General features: G+C 37.9%; 2 protein-coding genes across 2 annotated transcripts; one reads left to right on the plus strand and one right to left on the minus strand.

Annotated features, from left to right (window-relative positions):
• Positions 1-8290: 8290 nt before the first annotated feature.
• LOC137738131 (phosphoenolpyruvate carboxylase 4-like) lies at positions 8291-15312 on the minus strand. Its single transcript, XM_068477757.1, has 20 exons — positions 15077-15312; positions 14688-14851; positions 14307-14430; positions 14001-14078; positions 13854-13922; positions 13681-13759; positions 13510-13586; positions 13313-13408; positions 12950-13091; positions 12302-12424; positions 11980-12032; positions 11620-11862; positions 11319-11444; positions 11086-11187; positions 10866-11012; positions 10512-10610; positions 10254-10342; positions 9920-10046; positions 9634-9840; positions 8291-9281 (listed from the first exon to the last, which is right to left on the minus strand). Exons 1-20 carry the CDS (start codon positions 15230-15232, stop codon positions 8457-8459), a joined length of 3126 nt encoding a protein of 1041 aa, XP_068333858.1. The 5' UTR covers positions 15233-15312; the 3' UTR covers positions 8291-8456.
• Positions 15313-18893: 3581 nt separating this feature from the next.
• On the plus strand, positions 18894-19639 carry LOC137737431 (nudix hydrolase 1-like). Its single transcript, XM_068476896.1, has 2 exons — positions 18894-19087; positions 19206-19639. Exons 1-2 carry the CDS (start codon positions 18940-18942, stop codon positions 19514-19516), a joined length of 459 nt encoding a protein of 152 aa, XP_068332997.1. The 5' UTR covers positions 18894-18939; the 3' UTR covers positions 19517-19639.
• Positions 19640-20073: the final 434 nt, after the last annotated feature.

Below are 20073 nucleotides of genomic sequence, written 5' to 3' on the forward strand. Positions count from 1 at the left end.
AATTTTTCCTTTCATATCTTATTTATTATCAAATAATTACACGGTTTGGTTCAGTGGCGGAGCTAGAATTTTGGTCTAGGAGAGGCCCAAATGTCGAAATCCGAAATGCTCACTGAATCTTACAAAAATTAATCTACCATGTGGTGAGCAACCTACCAACATCGTTTAGGTCTGGTATGGCGTCCATCTTATCATCCTCTTCCTTAAACCTAAACCCCAAGCCTCTTTGACGTCCTCCCTCTACTGATTCCCAGACCAAAGTCCTTCTCAAAGCTCACAAGCAACGAATTGCCTGAACTCCATAGGAGTCACCAACCTCAAATCAAACCCAATGAAAGAAATTAGAGTAAAAACGTTGGATTGGGGCTCTGAGCCTATGAAAAAACCTTGAAAATCATAAGTATAGTACTAGATTTTTCTATGTAAAAAAATATCAGGATGGTCATGGGATCATCCTAGTCCTTCCATGGCTCCGCCTATGGTTCGGTTGGCCGGATTATGAGATTTTAACGTTGGGGACTGATCATTCCCTAAATATGGCTCTGTTCTTTTAGAGTCAGTAGCATATGGTCATCAGAGGTTTGCATAAGGTGTTAGGTTCAGTCCTCATTTCTCACATTCTTTTTAAGGATCTTAAGTTTTGGGACCAATGATAGGAGCTTAAGTTTCAGGACCAATGATTGTCTTAACTTTAATGTTGTATTGCTATAGAGTTCAATTGGTTTGGTTGAATATTGTATATGCATTTAGCGATACATGAAATGCATCCGCAACGTCGGGCTCATTTGAAATTGCTTTTATAGAAAATATTTCTACTTGTAAGCACTTTAATTAAAGTGTTTTCATCATAAACACATTGAATTTTTTTTATTAAAAATTCAAGTCCTACACTTGGAAGTGATTCCTCAAGAAGCAGTTGGTAGGTGCTTCTCTAGAATGCTATGATCCAAAAGCACTTTTATTTTTTTTTTTTGTCAAACACGATCAAATGACTACATTTTCATAAGAATTTACAAACAAGACCTATGTAATAATTTGGACGTCCGAATAAAAGAATAGTGATATTATGTAATATATAAAAGTGCGTATTCAGTGAACTCCCTAATTAAGCTGGTGGTAGGCTAAATTTATACGGTGAAATTGATGGTTGTCCTTAGTCCACCAGTGTAACATCCCACATCATTCAGGGGAGTGGATCTTGTAAACCTTATATGTATATTCCTATCTCTACCTAGCACGAGGTCTTTTGGGAGCTCACTAGCTTCGGAGTTCATCAGAACTCTGAAGTTAAGCGAGTAGAGCGCGAGAGCAATCCCATGATGCGTGATCCACTAGGAAGTTCTCATCTGAGTTCCCATAGACAAAACTGTGAGAGCATGGTCGGGACCCAAAGCGAACAATATTGTGCTACGGCATAATCAGGCCTGGGATGTGATGGGGTCCGGACCGGGATGTGACAACCAGAATATTGTCTAATATGGTGCAGCTTTTCAGGCACAACCAAACGAATGTTACCAAACGTATATATCCAGCTAGAAAAATATAAGATATCAATCTCTACATTTAGACTTTATGTAGTTACTAGCATTTTGTTAAATTTACATTATTATAATAATTTAACGATTTAGGGCACGGCACATCACCTATAATTAAGTTTAATTTTAACTACAATTAAGTTTTCAAAATTTTAGAAAGAAATTGCAAACAGAAGTTAACCCTTTTTGCTGTTTGTAATTCAAGTATATTGAAGCAGACCCTATTCCATTTTGGCTTGATGGGGAGATTGGATTCGATGTCAACGACTCCCCCTACTTCAACTTCTTACCAAAAGCATTTTATGCATTAGTTCTACTTTGATAATCTTCTCTCATTATGTGGCCCAGCTGGCAAAGTCGATTAAATTTCGAATTCCCTGTGATGCTTTTGTGGCAAACATATGTTGCGGATGATGATGAGGAGGGGCATTCTGATTTTGTTTATAAGATTGGACAAATTATTAGGTTCTTGAAATATTGGCTGCTTTCTAATTTAGAGCTTACTAACTCGATTAATTGATTTTATTCTCATATTTAAAGAAAAATACCCAATAGCTACTGATGATGAGGCAAAGACGGGAAAACTAACCAAGAATTGTAAATCATAACGGAAAATTGAGTTAACTTATGTTTGAAATTTAATTTAATTTTTAAAGTTTCAAATAATTAAAATTAAATTTAGTTATAAGTGATGTGTCACACCATAAATCTTTAGATTATTATATAGTGACGATTAAACGAAATGCGAGTAAATGAGCGAAGCCTAAATGTACAGTCTCGGGATCTAAGAAATATAATACTACAACGTCACCAAAACAGTGTGTATCCTCTCTAGAGTTATGGCACTTATACAGTTTAGCCGCTTTACAATTGTTTTTTAATTATAATCTATGTACATATCCTCGATGCTTAATGGTGCTTTAATTATTTTAATTATTCTCTGTTTACAGTTTGGATTAAACAAATAAGAGAAGAAGAGCACACTCAGTACTATATATGTACGTGTATGGTGATGATTGCAGTTGCTTTAGAAATTAGAAAACTGCAGTTTCTTAATTTTACTGCGAGATAAGGTGGCCGGTGGTGTCACATCCCGGCCCGGGCGGGACCACTTCCCCGGCCCGCTTCACCACCGTAGCACGATATTGTCCGTTTTGAGCCCCGATCACATCCTCACGGTTTTATTTTTGGGAACTCACGAGCAACTTCCCAGTGGGTCACCCATCATGGGATTGCTCTAACCCTCTTCTTGCGTAACTTCGGAGTTCCTACGGAACCCGAAGCCAGTGAGCTCCCAAAATGCCTCATGCTAGGTAGGAATGAGAATATACATATAAGGATCACTCCCCTGGGCGATGTGGGATGTCACAATCCACCCCCCTTAGGGGCCCGACGTCCTCATCGGCACACATGCGATCAGGGTTAGGCTCTAATACCAAATTGTCACATCCCGGCCCGGGCGGGACCACTTCCCGGGCTCGCTCCACCACTGTAGCACGATATTGTCCACTTTGGGCCCCGACCACGCCCTCACGGTTTTGTTTTTGGGAACTCACGAGCAACTTCCCAGTGGGTCATCCATCACGGGATTGCTCTAGCCCCCTTCTCGCTTAACTTTAGAGTTCCTACGGAACCCGAAGCCAGTGAGCTCCCAAAAGGCCTCGTGCTAGGTAGGGATGAGAATATACATATAAGGATCACTCCCCTGGACGATGTGGGATGTCACAGGTGGCCGGTGACAGGTGTTGCTGTTGATTATTGTTAATTATCGTGCATTTAAAATAGTAAAATGCAAAGTGAAAATTAATGGATTAAGTTGGACATTAACCACTGCTTAGTCATTGCCAAAACATTAAGCCCATTAATCTCATCATGTCCATTATATCACATATTCTCAGTTTCCAAATATCCATGGCTCTGTGTAATTCCTTCTTTCTTGTTCATCGTTGAGGTTATATGAGTGGTACTTTTGGTGGCCGGTTTGACCAACAGAATTTGCCTTATCATGCTCACCACAGTGCATCAAATATTAAATTTTAATTAGTCAAGCGCACAAACAAGACAGAAAATCTCGATCGAATAAAATATATACCGCCATATCAACATTTGCTAATTATTAGATTCTTATTTACGTAGCACCATTAACTAAGAATCGATGTTGGATTAAAAGGCAACAAAAAGAAAAGAGAAAAAAAAATAGTAACAGTAAAATTCAATCAGAACATTGAAGGAAGAATATGTATTTCAGCAAACATAATTTCATTACCGTATGTATTACACCATTGACTCAGGTGGTTTCTGTGCCCTAAAGCCATTTCCAACCGAAGGATCCAGAGAGCCAGAGGGCCGAAAATCATCTCCAACTGAGGGCTCGTAGGCCCCACAGAATCTGAAGGGGCCAAAGGGCTGGCCACAAGCGCCACAAGTAGCCAGCCAGCCAGGGCTGGCCATAAATTCATAGCAACCCTGTCGGTTATAACCGACAGGATTGCTTAAAGAAAATTTAAATATAAGTTTTCGTTTTTAAATTTAAGTTGTTTTTAAATTTAAGTTGTTGTAGTTTTTAAATTTAAATAATAAATTATGGTTGGCCCTTTAGCTCTCGGTTGGAGACGGTTTTTTGTGATAAGGCTAAAGCAAGCCTTATGGCCCTCGGTTGGAGACGGAGACAAATATGATCATGTACTGTTCATTAAAATATTAATATCTTGGATGGCTAGAGGGCTAAAACGAGCCCTCGGGAGATGGCCTAAGCTAGCTAGCCAAGGCCACTGCAGTGATTTAGATTTTTCTTATCTCAACTGATGTATCAAGGCAATGATTAATCTACCACGTATATATTATTGAACATAAAGGGGTGTCTCAATTGATGCTAGGATGCACTATCAAGGATTTTTAACCACACATATATTGTCTTTTAAATTGTATCTTATCATCTGCATAACGCGACAAGTGTCGGGGTTTTGTTTCTCACAAAAAGTCTTGGTGATAATAGAAGTAGAACAATTCATTATATATTATATTTTAGGTTATCAATCTTTTGATATAATCTTTATATTTTTTTTAACACGTTCGGCATTTGTCATACATGAATTAATGATGAAATATATTAATGGACTTGGTGGCCATCCAACAAAATATATATCGATCACTGTCTGGAATCTAAGTTTAAAACAAAAACACACACTGTGTTAATGGGGAGAAGTGGATATTCAAGGTTGACACGGATGTCACTCGCATAGAATTTAGACCTAAAACCAAAGGCTCCATCCCCATCAGTGTCAATTCCATACACAACTTGCGTTTCGTACGGCAGCATAACCATGTTGAAAACACTGGGTTTGAAATTTCAAACATTTTTTAATAATTATATATGGCCGGCCCCTCTAAATCTGAATTTGACAGGGCTGCAGATTTTTTTTACTTGTAGTCGTAGGCATGTTTGCCTTCACTCGGAAGGAAAAAAAAACATTTATTTGACTTCTGTCAAAGCCTTTCGATCGCTGGCTCCATGTTCAAAATGGCATTTGATAGAATTAGTACTAGTTTGATATTAAGGTGTTTTTATAAAAGGTGGGTATAAAAAAAATTAAGCTCAAAAAAATGTTTGGTAAACATTTTAAAACAACTTATTTTCACCCATGAAAATATGAAGTATAAAAAATAAGCTTATTCTTACAACACAGCATAATCAGTTTTTTTTTTCAAAACAATGCAACCAACCTTTAATCTAGTAGTGGAAAATTTGTTGATTATTTAGTAATAGTAGTCCCTAACGGTCAATGCTGCAGCTTTGAGGAATAATAGTGGTGCTCCTGGATTGAAAGTTTCTATGTCATTGGAAAGGGCTGAAACCCCAGTTAGAACTCTTTGGAGTTTGGACCGCATTGCATTGCATTATTGAGGGGGATAATATAAAGCACGGAAGCATGCAAGATTGTACTAAAGTAGCCGGTGCAATGATCTAGAACATATGGCTAAAATGATTGAAGCAGTGACGGCTTTGAGAAAAAGCGAAATGTTCGATTGCACAGAATTCCAAAATCAAAGGAGTCCAAAAATTTTGCTAATCTAACATATAGCGTTATTATATCCAAATGTGACTGATTAAAATTCAAGTGGGACCTATAATTGTCTCTTTTCCTCTTTTCTACTTTCTTTGAAATAAACAAAAAAAAAAAACATTTCCACTTTTCTTAATTTTTTTTAGCAAATTAATAATAATTAAGTGGATCCTACAACAATTACAAATCATACGTACAATCAAACATGTTGCCGGAAGGGTTAAATGGGCTTGTTTTGACATCCATTGAAAGTGTGTTTGGGACAAAATTGATTATGAAGTTTAATTGATGATTTTGCAGCAAAGTATGCACGAAGAATCATCTTTAAGTGAAATTTCAATGCTGGACTTTTTGAAGCTCTTGTTCATTTGGTTTCTTAAGATTAAACTGATGGTTGATTATTTTGCAATAGGGTTGTTTTTTGTAGCCTTTTATGCATTTAATGATATATAGAAACTGACAATTATTGTGAGTTTTAAAGTTTGTTTTAGTTTTACTTACTACTTTTTAGCATCAAAGCATTGTTCAATTTTTTTAAAAGACTGTTTTAAGAAGGGCCTTTATGAATTCCACACAGGGCTCCGAAATCTCAAAGACGGGTCTAGATTGATGGACGGTTGGAAAGACGTACGATCGGTCGTAAGATTCAAGCATTGCATACTTAAGCTCCGGTGTCTGATTTGGGCCCTTAACACACTGTTATGTAGAATACGACGACGTCAGGAACAAAGCTCGACGCTTTACTTAGATGTATGAGCATTTTGATCGAATTCCGTTGTTTACTATCCAAAATGGAATTTTTAAGAGTATAAGATATTTTCGATATTTTTCTATTTCTTTAATCGTTTCTTATTTGTACTTCTACAAAGTCTAGAGCAAGTGATCTAGGGCGATAGGGTTGTTATCTCTTGATCCATCAATAAATTTGAGATTTTCTTATTCCCTGAATTATTTCAGTTTGCTAATAGATTCTAACTTAGGGTATTTGGTTTAGTTTCTCTGTTATTATATTACGTTGTGTCATGCTTCTAGATCATGATGACCTAGGATTCTGTATGGGAAATCAAATCCCAGGCATGGACCTAAAGCTGTCCGATCACGGAAAGTACTGAAATAATGCAAACACACCACTTGTTTTATTTCAGATGCTACCTGAGAATTTAACACCTATAGCTTACTGTTAGCAGAAAAACCGACCTGTAAGCTTAATTTGACACAACATTCTCACAAGTCGCTTTAGTGATTGAGTTCCACTTTGGTCATGGCTAGCAGCTGGTTCGCATTTAGTAGCTTTCCAAATGAAGAAATTGTGCTCATCAAAAGAACAGATTCCTCAAAATTCTATCCTATTTTTCGTGAGTCTGGATCATGTTAGCTAGAAGCATCAAAACAAAATGGAACCCTACCTAGCTAGCCTTAGTTATAAAAAAATTTAGTTAGGCCGGGTCGCACGGCACCAGCTGTGTATGTGATGAACATCTTCAATCATACAGTTGCACGTAAAAGTTTGAATCTAATTGTGTGGCTTGGTGACATTTATAATGGAAGTCAGAATCCAAGAAAGAAAGAAATGAAATGACTTCCCACTAAAAAAATGCATAATACAAAACAGGCTGGTGCAATGCTGTATAATTGTGGCACTACTAGGGCTGATACCAGCAGTTTAGATTCAAAATTGGGTGTAAAGCACTACTATATCGACGTCGAAAAAGAAAGAATTTGTGGTTGCTCCAGGAAGCTTCAACTAGATTTTGTTTTTTTGGAGGTGTTGATTGAAATCACTTCCACAGCTGCAGGCATGGTATCTTCTTTAAGCAACATTTAGCATCTTGTAAATTTAAAAGAAAAGTTTGTGAAGAGGACAAGAGCTTGTGGATTTTGGAAATCAGGTTCTAATTTTAGTGGACAGTACAGAAAGTCTACTTTCCAGAGAAGATTGTAACTCAAGTAAACATAATTGGCAGGCTGCTTTCTCTGTGTTTGTACTGGCCTTTTATTTTGTTTAATAAAATCTGATCACCAGTAACCACAATAACCACAATGAGACAACATAGCTCCAATGGCTTCCATTATGAAATTCACTAGGATTTAACAAAGCTTTTGCTCAAGTGCTATTAGATGGGGTGGGGTGAGAATGGTAAATCTTTTTCTTTCTTCCGACACAACGATGTTCCAATTACACTAATTTACGGGGAGGGGGAGTCGAATCCAGAATCAAGGAGACATGCACATTATCCTGATCAACTAGTCTAACCACATTTGCGAGAATGGTAAATCTTAGATTTAATTCGTAATATAGACTTTAATTGTCTTTTTCTTTCTTTTTATTTTTATTTTGAAAATGGCCCATGATGGTAATAGGGCTGTGGTTACTATTGAATTGGCTTCAGTCTCGAGCTGGACTTTGTTTGGAAGTTTGGTATTTGGTTTCAATGAAATGAGTGTTCAACCGTTAGATTTGTTTTTAAAAATTGTTAAATATTTTATGTTCAATCACAACTGTTTTTTTTTTCATAGCATTGAATGATACATATCATTCAAGCAAAATTAAGAAGTTTGGGGCCTTTAGTTCTCAAAGAAAACTTTGTTCTAGACTTGTTTTTCATGTTTTAGCTACCGTGAGAAAATGAAAAGAAAATATTGTAGGCGTATCCAGGTGCAAATAAAAGAAAACATTTCAGCATTTCGCCATTGCAGTAGAACTATCTGTATAATATGTCCATGAAACTGTCTGATCGATGCATAGAACGTTTCTCACGGACTTAGCCTCCGAATTACAACCCTTGTGATAAAGCAAGACTGAAAAACAGAAAATGTGGAAATGTTCAGTAAAATAAGCTACATTCAATGGCTTCACTCAGCCTGTGTTTCTCATCCCTGCGGCGATCCCATTTATTGTGATGAGCAATGCATCCCTGAGTTTATTGTTATCGTCATCGCATCTCAGTCTCTTGAGTACCTCAACCTGCAACATGTTCATGGGATTGAGAAAGGGGAGCCTGCTTTCAATCAGCTTCCTCAAGCTCCGATTATTCTCAGATAGTTTCTCGTGCCCGCTGACCACCAATACATATTTCTCTGTCGTCAAGAGCTCCTTTCGCAGCTCAGAACCAAGATGTCGCCTGCTTTCTGAGACAAGGACTTCATCGTAGTGTTTGGCTATTGGAGCGTCTGCCTTCCCCAAAATCATCTCTATAAGGTCAAGGGTACATTGAAAGAAAGGCCATTCTTTGTACATGGCTTTTAAGTCTTCGGTGTGTCCCTTCTCGCAAACCCCCCTTAAACCTGCTCCAACTCCGAGCCATGACGGAAGAACAAATCTGGTTTGGGTCCATGCAAACACCCATGGAATTGCACGAAGATGTCCGATTCCTGTGGAGCTCTTTCTTCTTGTGGGGCGGCTTCCTATGTTGAGGAAGCCAAGCTCAGCCTGAGGTGTAGCCTCATGGAAGTAGGCAAGGAATTCTGGATTTTCATAGACTACGCTCCGGTAGTTCTGGCAACTGATTTTTGAGATTTCCTCCATGAGGTTACGCCACTTTTCTTCACGAGGTGAGTGTGGAGGGCGTATGGTTGCAAGCAGCACAGCTGTTGTGTATATTTCTAGCTGCCTGACAGCAGTTTGTGGCAGCCCAAATTTTGCCTCAACCATCTCTCCTTGCTCAGTTGACCGTAGGGTACCCTGGAAATTTTAGAAACCATTGTAGGTTAAACATCATTAAGTAGAAACTACAAAGGTTTGTGTATTTATTTAGCCATCAGGCATAAGGTTACACAAATTCCGGAACCGCGGAAAGAATGTACACTACAGAATCAAACATAGACAGATTTAGTTGGGTACATGAAGATATCAAGTTATCGACAGTGTCTAGGTTCCAAACATAAGTAGAAGCGTGAACTGAAGTAGGTTGCAGATTGGGGTAAGTCTTTATTCAATGCAGATCATGATCGAGCATTTATCCCTTCAAACATTTTAAAGCTAGAATGCAATCAAGATACAGCAGACTAATGAATGAAAGAACAAGAAAACTTACCATTACAGAACCAGGCGGTTGGGATTGAATGGCAAGATATGTAGGGCCACCTCCACGACCAATACTTCCTCCTCGCCCGTGGAACAGGGTAACCTTAATACCGAATTCCTTACATGCTGCCACAACATCCTCTTGGGCTTTGTAAAGTTCCCATGCTGCAGTAAAACGCCCAGCATCTTTACCAGAATCGGAATATCCAACCATCACCTGCTCAGTATAACTTTGTAAGCTCCACGGGATTCATGGGACCCTACCAAAGTTTATTCAAAACTGCTGAGATAATTACCTCTTGAAGGCCATTATGGTTCTTGATTATGTGATCCCGGTACCAATCAATGGATAATAATTTTCTGATCGCCGAGCCAGCTTCTCTCAAGTCCTTCACAGTTTCAAACAAAGGAACCACCCGCAGCCTATACCAAGATGCATGAAATCCAGTTGTCATATTCATTCTAAGTGCAATTTATGCAGTAGGAAGGGCATTCCAGGAACAACTTAAAGGATACAAATCAATTATTACCCTATACATTAAGACAATGTTCTTACTCATAAAAGTTTAAGATGGTAAATAAACTGCTTAAGTAATCTAGCAATATCGACATAGAGGTGTGCAAACTTACGTTCCACCAGGACACGGCCTTCCTAGCCCCCCACTGACAGCAAGTCGTGCATCTTTCTGCAACAGCTCGACTGCGAGAACATCACTTGCCTGCCAGTTATGAATTGAATGGCAACATTGATGTCAATTTTATCACTCAAACACATTTATGGAAACACTAATCTTGGAAAGAAAAAATCTCTTAATTTTAATGTGCACAAATTCTGCTTTATAGTGCACAACTTCAATATGAATATGGTATATAAGTGGTATGACATACGTTTGACGCCATAGAAATCACATAGGCTCCAAGGGAATCGCTCCCCAGCTCAGCAGCAATGCGGAAGGTATCAAGTACTTCCTTAACATCAGAACCAACCTGAAAAGATTTTAATGAGAAAAGGCATAAGTCTCACAGTGAAGCACGAGCTCGGCAAATTGACAGGTAAAGAGTGTAAATTAGAGCCTTGGTGCTGATAATACAAAGGTTCATGTTCAAGACCTGCATCACCATTGTTCGAAGTATACATTTTCAACATCCCCAAAACCCTTGGAATGAAATTTTCGATTGAAGTAATTAGGTTAGTAATTCTGAATTATGTTAGCACAGTTATCCTGATGCTAAGAACCTTACCTCCATGCTTTTTGGAACCAGTGGTCTCTTCCCTTTGAGCTCTTTAGTAAGAAATTTGAGTTTCTTTTCTTCATCCCACTCACTGTATGTATCCATATCCAAATATTTGGTAACAGCATCAAGTGTTTCAGCATGCCTACCAGATTCCTGTCTCGTTTAAATCTTCAGTTAAAATATGTTACCAGAGCAAGATAAAAATTATATGCCAAAATAAGCACACCTGACGCAAGTCGAGCTTCATTAGTACCATCCCAAAGGTAGCAACTCTCCGGATCAGATCAGCAAGCCGACCGTCAGCTAGCACCCCAGATCCACATGCTTGCTGCAAAAAAAAAAAATGACGGTTGTCAATATTAGATAGAAGTTTGTACAAATGTTCTGCAATTGTGTGTGACGCAGGTGCACAAGATAGTAGTAGAGAAGGGGAGGAGGGATGAGTTAAGGAGAGATTACCAAAGACTCATAGCATAGGAGCAGCGGTTCTAAAAGTTGATCTGAAGTGTCATAGTAATCCCATGGGTCATAGTCACAAGGAAGATTTTCAAGAAGAAGCTCCAAACGTGTTCGTGTCTTCATAAGCTGAACCCGCGGAACAAATACAAGCATTAGTAATCGCCAGAACATACAATGACCCAATAGTCAATCCTTTTGAATAAAGCCTAAACCAACAGCACAGGAATATAAATAGAAACTTCTCTATGCAGACAACGACGACATACTTGACATAATTGAAGAATGAGTTCATAAACAATACCTTATCCTTTACATTACCAAGAACCACTCTATACGGAGCAATTCCAGATCTCTGAGGAGGCCTTGGCTCTAAAAGCTTTTGGAAACTAGACCTTCCAATCTGGGACTCTGCAAACATTTTCCTTTGGTTAAGCAGTCGACTTGAATTAGAAGAGGGAGACCCTGAAGATCCATTTGGTATCGTATGCCCATTGCGAAAAGGATTCTGGGATGAAGGATTTGACTTTGGAGAGTCCTGACCGTCCTGTCATAAGAGTGATATAAAAGTTAAAACAAAGAGACTATTTATAAGTAACCACAAACCATGTAAGAATCAAAACCGATGCTAGACTCAAATGCCAGCATCATAGAACTTCTTCACCTGATGGTTCAGCGGGTAATTAGCCCTCGGAATTTCAATTCGGGGAATGCAGTCTACATCAAGGAAAACGCAAGAATCAGTAGTATGAAATATAGGTGAGAGGAAAAAGTTAGCTTGCTATATTACAGACACTAAATAATGTTTTGTCAAAATTCGATTCCCTCCACACTTGATAATGAATTAAACTCCAGTGGGATCATTTTCATAAGCACTGCAACGATGAAGTATTACTTTGGGAATTGATGTGGGTTCCCACATGCATGATTTATTGTATGATGCAGAACTAAACAATTGCAGTTTTAAGAGGATAATTAGATGTCACCTGTGCACGAGGGTTGATCAGCTCTGGCTGGAAGTTGTGATGGAAGAGCCGCACCTTGTTGCTTTGACTGATGTCTACCACAGTACTGATGCCGATTCTCATGGCGATCCTCGGATGAAGTTTCTGGAGAGAAATTTGATTGCCTTAATAGTTCAAAGTGAATCACAAGTATTGTGAACATATATATGTATAAATAAAAAAAAGATAATGAATCCTCAAGCATTCCAATGGAGATGACTAGTAGGCAGTACATAATTTCAAATTAGAAGGCTTGGGATAAGCAGGCCAGATTACATATAGGCTATGCTACATACAGAGTATTGTAAACAAAAGAGAAAAGATTACAATTCATCAATTTAATTACTCTCAAGTGAGTAACCGTGCAGTCTATCCCTGACATAGTGAAACTAAAGTAAGCGTTTAATGGCATATCAGTGTCTCGCAACATTTTTCCTTCTGCGTGACAGAGATTTACAATTGTTGATCAGAACATCAAACTAACTCAATAGGGCAACACTGTTACCCCCCTCCTCTCAAGCTAACGCTCAGGTAATTGAAATCTTATTGTAACCGCAAGAGAATAGAATTATTGACGTAATCTGGTAAGCAGTCAATATATCAATGCAAAAGAACTGCAACATGCCAAACCTTGCTCTAGAATTTCTTCTGCCAGCCTTGACAGACGATCACTGCAACGGTTCATGGATAGCTCAAATTTGAGGTTATCAATTTCTCGAATGTAGAGATCAATAGCCATCCACTTAGATAAAAGTGAGACATCTTTTGTGACCTGACAATAAAAAGAGTGAGCAGATCAATTGTCATCCTCCTAAACGAAAAATAACATAACACTACACAAACAATTATAAAAGAAAAAATTGCGCTACCTTACAAAATTTTCATAGGAATGACGTATTTATTGACAGAATAGACTCGTCTTGACTTCAAAGGAACAAATAATACAAGTTGCAGAAAATTTACAAATCAGAAAACATTCGGAACTAGAATTACCTTTGCTGTTACATTGGGATTTCCATCTCTGTCACCCCCCATCCAAGACCCAAATTTGATAGGTGTGCAAGTTAATGGAAGTGGTTTTCCGGTATGCTGACAAATATATCAGAGAAAGAAAATCTTGAGATAAAATTCAGAAAGACAGAAGAGAGTGTATGCACAAAAAGAAACTAGAACAGAAATTGAAGACGAACCTTCTTCAAAGCATTGCTGACTCGACGTAGATAATGAGGTACAGCTTTCCAAAGGGATTGCTCCACAATGTTCAAACCTGCAGTATGATGTATGCAACTCTTTCTGTTAAGAACCAAAGAACTTGAATACCGTTAGGTAGTAAATACAAATCTAATATTCAACTATTTTACCTGCCCTAGCTTCATCAACCGGCGTAGGTTTATGGCGCCTAAGCTCATCTGTTTGCCATATTGAAGTTATTTCTCTTACCTTCAAAAGCAAGATACATTAGCCAAACAGAAAATTAGAAATATGACATTTCTTTGCCTTTTAGAATAAAGGAATTAGGCTGGAAAAACAATACCAGATCTTCAATCAGCATTTCTTTGTCTTCATCGCCAAGATCAGGTCGGTGCTTGTAGTCTAAAAGATGCTGCAGGAAAATATATATCATAAATCAAAATAAATGTTCAACATGTTTAAGATTAATGAAAAGCCGCAAACAACTTACAGCAATTCTTATATGTTTGTATTGTAAGGTGCGACGATTAATTTGTGTAGGATGTGCGGTAAGAACAATTTCAACCTCCTGCAGCAAGAAAATGTTTGAGATTGAGAATAAATAGACTGATAACTCTTTACCACAAAAACATTTAAAATGCACACGCAAGGAAGATTAATACAGGACTATGCCTTAATCGAGCGAGTTCAACGTATACTCAGAGACCCAATTGAGCAATATATACTCTTTACTTCTCAACCAAGGCATACAAACCGAGATGAAAAGAAGCTAGAAGCAAAGGAAACAAGAAGAAACCTGCTTGCAAACAGTATTATAAAGGTCGTCTGGGGAAACACCGCTATGAACAAGCTGATTAAAAACATCGTCACAAGATTTCGATAGAGATGCCTCATTCGAGTCATTCCGCTGCTTGCGAACCCTACACAAAGAAACAAAATTTCAATAATAATAACCATAAAGCTTATAAAACTCAAAGATACAAGAAATTTAAATAGTTGTCTTTTCTCCAAGTCAACATTCTCTTAATTTTCCTATTTCATTGCCACAACTGGAAAAGAATGAAACTTGCATGTAGTTATAAGTAACTAGGCTACTCCCCGTATTGTTATATGGTTATACAGTGGAACCTCAACTTTCTAAACAAAACCGCGGATTTCGAGTAGGCGAAGAGATTACCTGTGATGGGTTTCGGCAATGCCCATCAAATTAAGGTAGTGGCTGAAAGTACGAGCGAGGATCAAGGCCTCCTCCAAGCTCATCTTTGATATTTCTGACGCCAGTTGCTTCTCCAGCACCTCCGCAACGTCCTCTATCCCCGCATTCCTCATGGTACAAGCACTCTGAAAACACACACGCACACATTCAAACAAGCAAAAAAAGCCCGATTTAAGCCTCTGTTTGGTTGCTAAGAAAAGCCAGGAAATGCAAGGAAGGTTGTCGAAACACAATACTCTCATCGCCATTTTTTGCTTTCTTTAGTTTTCTCTGTTCTTCTCGGCAACCAAACAAGGTTTAGGAAGTTTCGAAATGCAAAGGGAAGGAGAGAGACAGGGAGTGTGAATTACCTGAGCGAGGATTCGGGTCCTTTCGACTTTCTCCATGATTTGGCTTCGGACCTCTCGCTGCAACACCTCCTGCAGAAGGCTTCCGAGCATTCTGCAGTCGTCTTCGAAGCTCTGGAAGGAGATTTCCTCCGCTATGTCGTCCGTCGTGTCCGTCATTGTTAAAGGGGATGGAGTTCAACAGAGAGAATGGGATAGTGGAGTTCTAGAGAGAGAAAGTGTGGTTGTAAAAGTGTATGAGAGTGTTTCTGTGTGTGTGTGTGTTTTAGAGAGAGAAAGTGGAAGCGGGAGGGGCAGAGGAGGAGGAGAGGAAGATGGTAATGGTAGAAGTAGTAGTGGTGGCAGGAAAACAGAGAGAGGGAGGGACAGAGTATCTGCTTACGGATACTCTGGGGTGAAATTCGGACACACGTTTACCGAATGGAATGCCAAGGCTTGCTCCCAAGTGGCACTCTCCTCGTAATTTAAGGGCAGCTCTGTGGCTCCGTGCCCACCTAATTCGGGAGATATTTTTATTTTTATTTTTTATAGAACCAATTATTTACATCAAGTCATTTATAATTCAAAATTAAAACTACCATTAGACCGCCGAGAAATGTTAGGTAAATTAGTTTTTTAGATCAAATTTACAAAAGCGTGTGATTTTATCCAATAGAAAATAAGTGTATTAATTAATATTTAAATTATAATTTATGTTAACGGTCAAATATAGTGAGGCTAACAAAGACCTATATGGTCGCGTGGTTGGCCCTTGATGGGTTCGGGGTTGAAATGATAAAAACTAAACAACAAGATTTAAGTCGTTCATCCTTGAAAGTTGGCCTACATCCGAATATATTGACAAAGGCTTACAAATAGTGCTTGGCTCAATACAATTTCTTTTTTCTTTCAACTAGTTCGACCTCTTCTAAGGAGTACTTATCCTCCTTATATAGGCCCTCAATTGAGCCCCAAGTCTCTAAGTTCGAGTCTTCCACTTCCTTTGCATTTAATGTGCTGAATACGCAGACTTGATCTGCTAGCTATCCCTCATTTCTTTAATCGACACATGACAACGAAGTGACATTCATTCAAGTCCACTTGCATGTTTTCTTGAGACAGCGTGTACTGAGCGCCTTGCTCACCCCTAGGTTGGTGAGAATCCACACTCGATCGCTTAATGTGTCAGCCTCTACGTTCTTTCATAGGCATATCCCTTGGTTCTCCATGAGAGCGCTTACTATATCAGTCTCTATGTTCTCCTTGATAGCCGCCACGTGATCTAGAGTTGATGTCTGAATAGGTATATCCCTATGTCTTAGGGACTTTGTACTATAAAGTTGTCAATACCGACTTGCAGCTGCTGGTCGAAAAGCACTTTATGGAGAAGCGCTTGGTTTCATTGTAACAGACAAACCAAACTGTTGAGCGGTTGTATGTAGCACTCGGGCTCATCCTTCCCAATTTTGTTGAGCCTTGGTCTTTCGTCTCTTCAGCCTTTCTTCCTTTAAGTATGTGTTTCTTTAAGACTATGGGGATAAGAATGAATCCCGCATTAACACGCCAAATATCAATAACTATAATTTATAAAATTTGATCTATATAATTAGTCTCCTTCCCATTACATTAGATCACTACACTTAAGAATAAGTGACTGGACAAAATCTAGTTTTATTCATAAAATGAATAAATAATTCAATAAATAAATACAGTAAATAAATATAATAAAAAACTGGTGGGATCATACCGGTATATTCCTAGCACAGATCTTATCCTGATCAACAAGTTTGAGAGATAATTGAAAGGAAAAGAATCTTTCTTTTTTGTTTTCTACTTAAAAGATAGTAGCTTACAAATTAGTAATGAAAAAAGAAAAATTTAGAAAAGAAATGGTGTATTTAGAGATGGAAGGTTTTTATTTTTATTGTTTGTTGTTTATTGTCACCTATATTAACTCTAATTCACACTAAAATTAATATGTTAAACTAAAATATTTATGTAGTTGAAAATATCAATGTGTAAATTTATAAAAATATAGATGTTGTTATCAAATACTGGTTGTTTTCGACAAATTATGAAAATTTGCAATGAGGCAATATATCAACTCATTCAGATTTAGTAGAAACTAAAGAAAATTTTCTAAAATAAAATTTTAAAAGTTCGAAATCTGTAATGAGTTTACCAAAATTTCTGTTGTGAATTGATAAATATCATCAATGTTCCCTAATTTTTCCATATCTCATCAAATAGGATAAAGTTTACATTCCACCTTTTATTTCTATATTGATCTTTAATCATTAAAGTATTTCAACAAAAGAAACGATAATTTCGTAAGTATTTTAAACATTGATTGTGACTTTTATTTTACTTTTTTTTTTATCACAAATATTGTTTGTGACTTGAGTGTGTGACAAAGTAGGTTAAAAGAGGACGCGAAGGGCTAGTCCTCGTGATATATTTGGTCAATAATGCACTTGCATAGTTGCATTCAACTGCCAAAAACAAAAAAAATGTGATCAACTTTTTAGATATTTACTTTTGGATGCAGCCACTTGGCAAAATCTTGCTTCATCTACCATTCTCGATCAAAGCTGAAGACAGAGAATCTCAGACATTTTCAAATCATATTTGTTTATCGTTTATCATATATTATGCAGTAAAAAATTATTATAAATTTTTTTATTTAAAATTGAATATAAACAATACTTGAAGAAAATTTATCGTATAATATACGATGAACATATATGATTGAAGATTTCCAAAATCTTCACAAAAAGAACCTGAGAAGGATCCACATTCAAAGCTGAATACCCGCAGGAAGAAAGCGACTGTCTCTGACAACTATTTGGACGGGCATTGTTTTTCCTTCTTTTGGGTAAATTGGGGATACAGGCCCAACAAGCAAAAAGTACTTGACCATGCTCTTTTTAGTAATTTGGTCTTCTTCAACCACTAGGTAAGTTGATCCAGGTTTGCCAAACCCATTAGTTAATTAGTCAACAAGTCTCAGTGCGAAGCACGATAACTGATAAGTCAGACCGTTATGCATTACTGTTAATTTACGTGTTAGGATAAGAATTAATATTTAACATCAATAACATCAAGGACACTATTCTAAAAACATATGTAAAATATTTGAACTTCATAAATACATTAAAAAAATGAATACACATGTAGCATGTCATGGATCATGAACCATTTTATTCTACATTAAACATTATTTAGATCAAGCCATACAACGAGCTTGGTACAATTAAGTATGAAAATGAAATCTCCATTTTGCTTACAAATAAAAAAAAGACCGAATGCTAATTTTCTCGAACAATTTTCTAAAAATGAAATTAAACTTTGTTAGTGAGGTTGGGTAAGTCCAAAAGCATTTTTGCGTGTAGCACAAGCATGACGAAATGCACAATAAATACTTATTTTTTGTTGTTGTTATGGACTAACTGCGTATTTAAATCCTAAACCCTAAAGTTTCAACAAAAAGAGATTCAACGTCAATCAATCGGTCAACTCCCAGCATCTGTGGCGGGAGAGAATGATCATTTTCGAATCTCTTTCATGAAGGCCACCAAATTAAGTGATCTATATATTTAAAATTTCAGTCAACGGTTTATTTGTTTTAACTTCTTAAAAACTATAATAATTTTTATCGTTAGATGAAATTTTCAAGATTCGGATCATTTGATCCAGTGGTTTTGGTGAAAAAGATCTAGATCTCTTCTCATGGGGGAAAGCCCTAAAACAGAATGGGGTCGAAACGACATCATTAAACAGCGTTTTGACCGAAAGGTCCACCACAAAACAGTGAATCAGCCTTGCTTTTAAAGTGAGTCGAGTCCTGGCGTCAGGTCAGGTGCGTTGCGTACAAGAACAGAAACAAAATGGAAAACGGGACTACAGCCGCCGCCGCGAAGCCTAGAGTAGCGGTGGTGGTGTTTTTGCTGAGAGGCAAAACGGTGCTGTTGGGACGCCGCCGCTCCTCCGTCGGCGACTCTACCTTCGCCCTTCCCGGCGGCCATCTCGAATTCGGTAATTCTCACATGGGTTTTGTCCCCCCTTCTTTCCTAATCCCAAATTAATTACTTAATTTCGTTGAATCAGTTCCAATTTTTCAAATTTCCACGGCCGCGTTTTGTAATTTTTGCAGGAGAGAGCTTTGAGGAGTGTGCGGCGAGAGAACTGAATGAAGAAACTGGGCTGGACATTGAGAAGGAGAAGATGGAGTTGCTGACGGTCACGAACAATTTGTTCTTAGAGCCGCCGAAACCGTCGCATTACGTGACGGTTTTCATGCGCGGAGTGGCGGCGGATCCAGATCAGGAGCCCCAAAACCTGGAGCCAAACAAGTGCGATGGTTGGGAGTGGTATGAGTGGGACAACCTCCCAAATCCCCTCTTTTGGCCTCTGGAGAAAATGGTCAGGACCGGATTTAGTCCGTTTCCCAAAACAGTGGAATAAATGGAGATTCAGCAACCATATGTATTGCTATGTAATTTTACATGCAGGATCACGCATGTGTATTATTGTACCATTTTGAATGTTTATGAATCAGTAAAAATTGACGGGTTTATTTCGTTTCAAGATTTGGGCTTTACTTGTATGAACCTTTATTTTTATGCTCGTAATCACTTGAGTTGCAAAGCGTTTGCAATTTGGTTCGTTTGGATCACAGTTTCTGACTTTGATACTAGTCAAAGCCAGAGTTAGTCAATTATCAAAGAGATTTCGACCATCATCACGTAGTGTTACTTTTTGACCATGTTTTATATATTGATATTGTATTTAATAATACAAACTTTTCGTTGCGGATTAGTAAACCATTTTTTTTTTTTTTTTTTTTATGGAAAAAAACTGAAATTCATTAAAACAACAGCCCAAAGAAAACAGTGGGAGGGCCAATCCCACACCGACAAAGGCCTTAAACAGAAGGCACGCCACATGCAGAAAAAACCTAATCTCCAACAGGGAGAAGCAGCCACCGAACTCTTGCTAGCAACCACTGGGGTGACGGCCAT

Source organism: Pyrus communis, chromosome 6 (assembly GCF_963583255.1).
Source record: "Pyrus communis chromosome 6, drPyrComm1.1, whole genome shotgun sequence".
Classification (NCBI taxonomy): Eukaryota; Viridiplantae; Streptophyta; class Magnoliopsida; order Rosales; family Rosaceae; genus Pyrus; species Pyrus communis.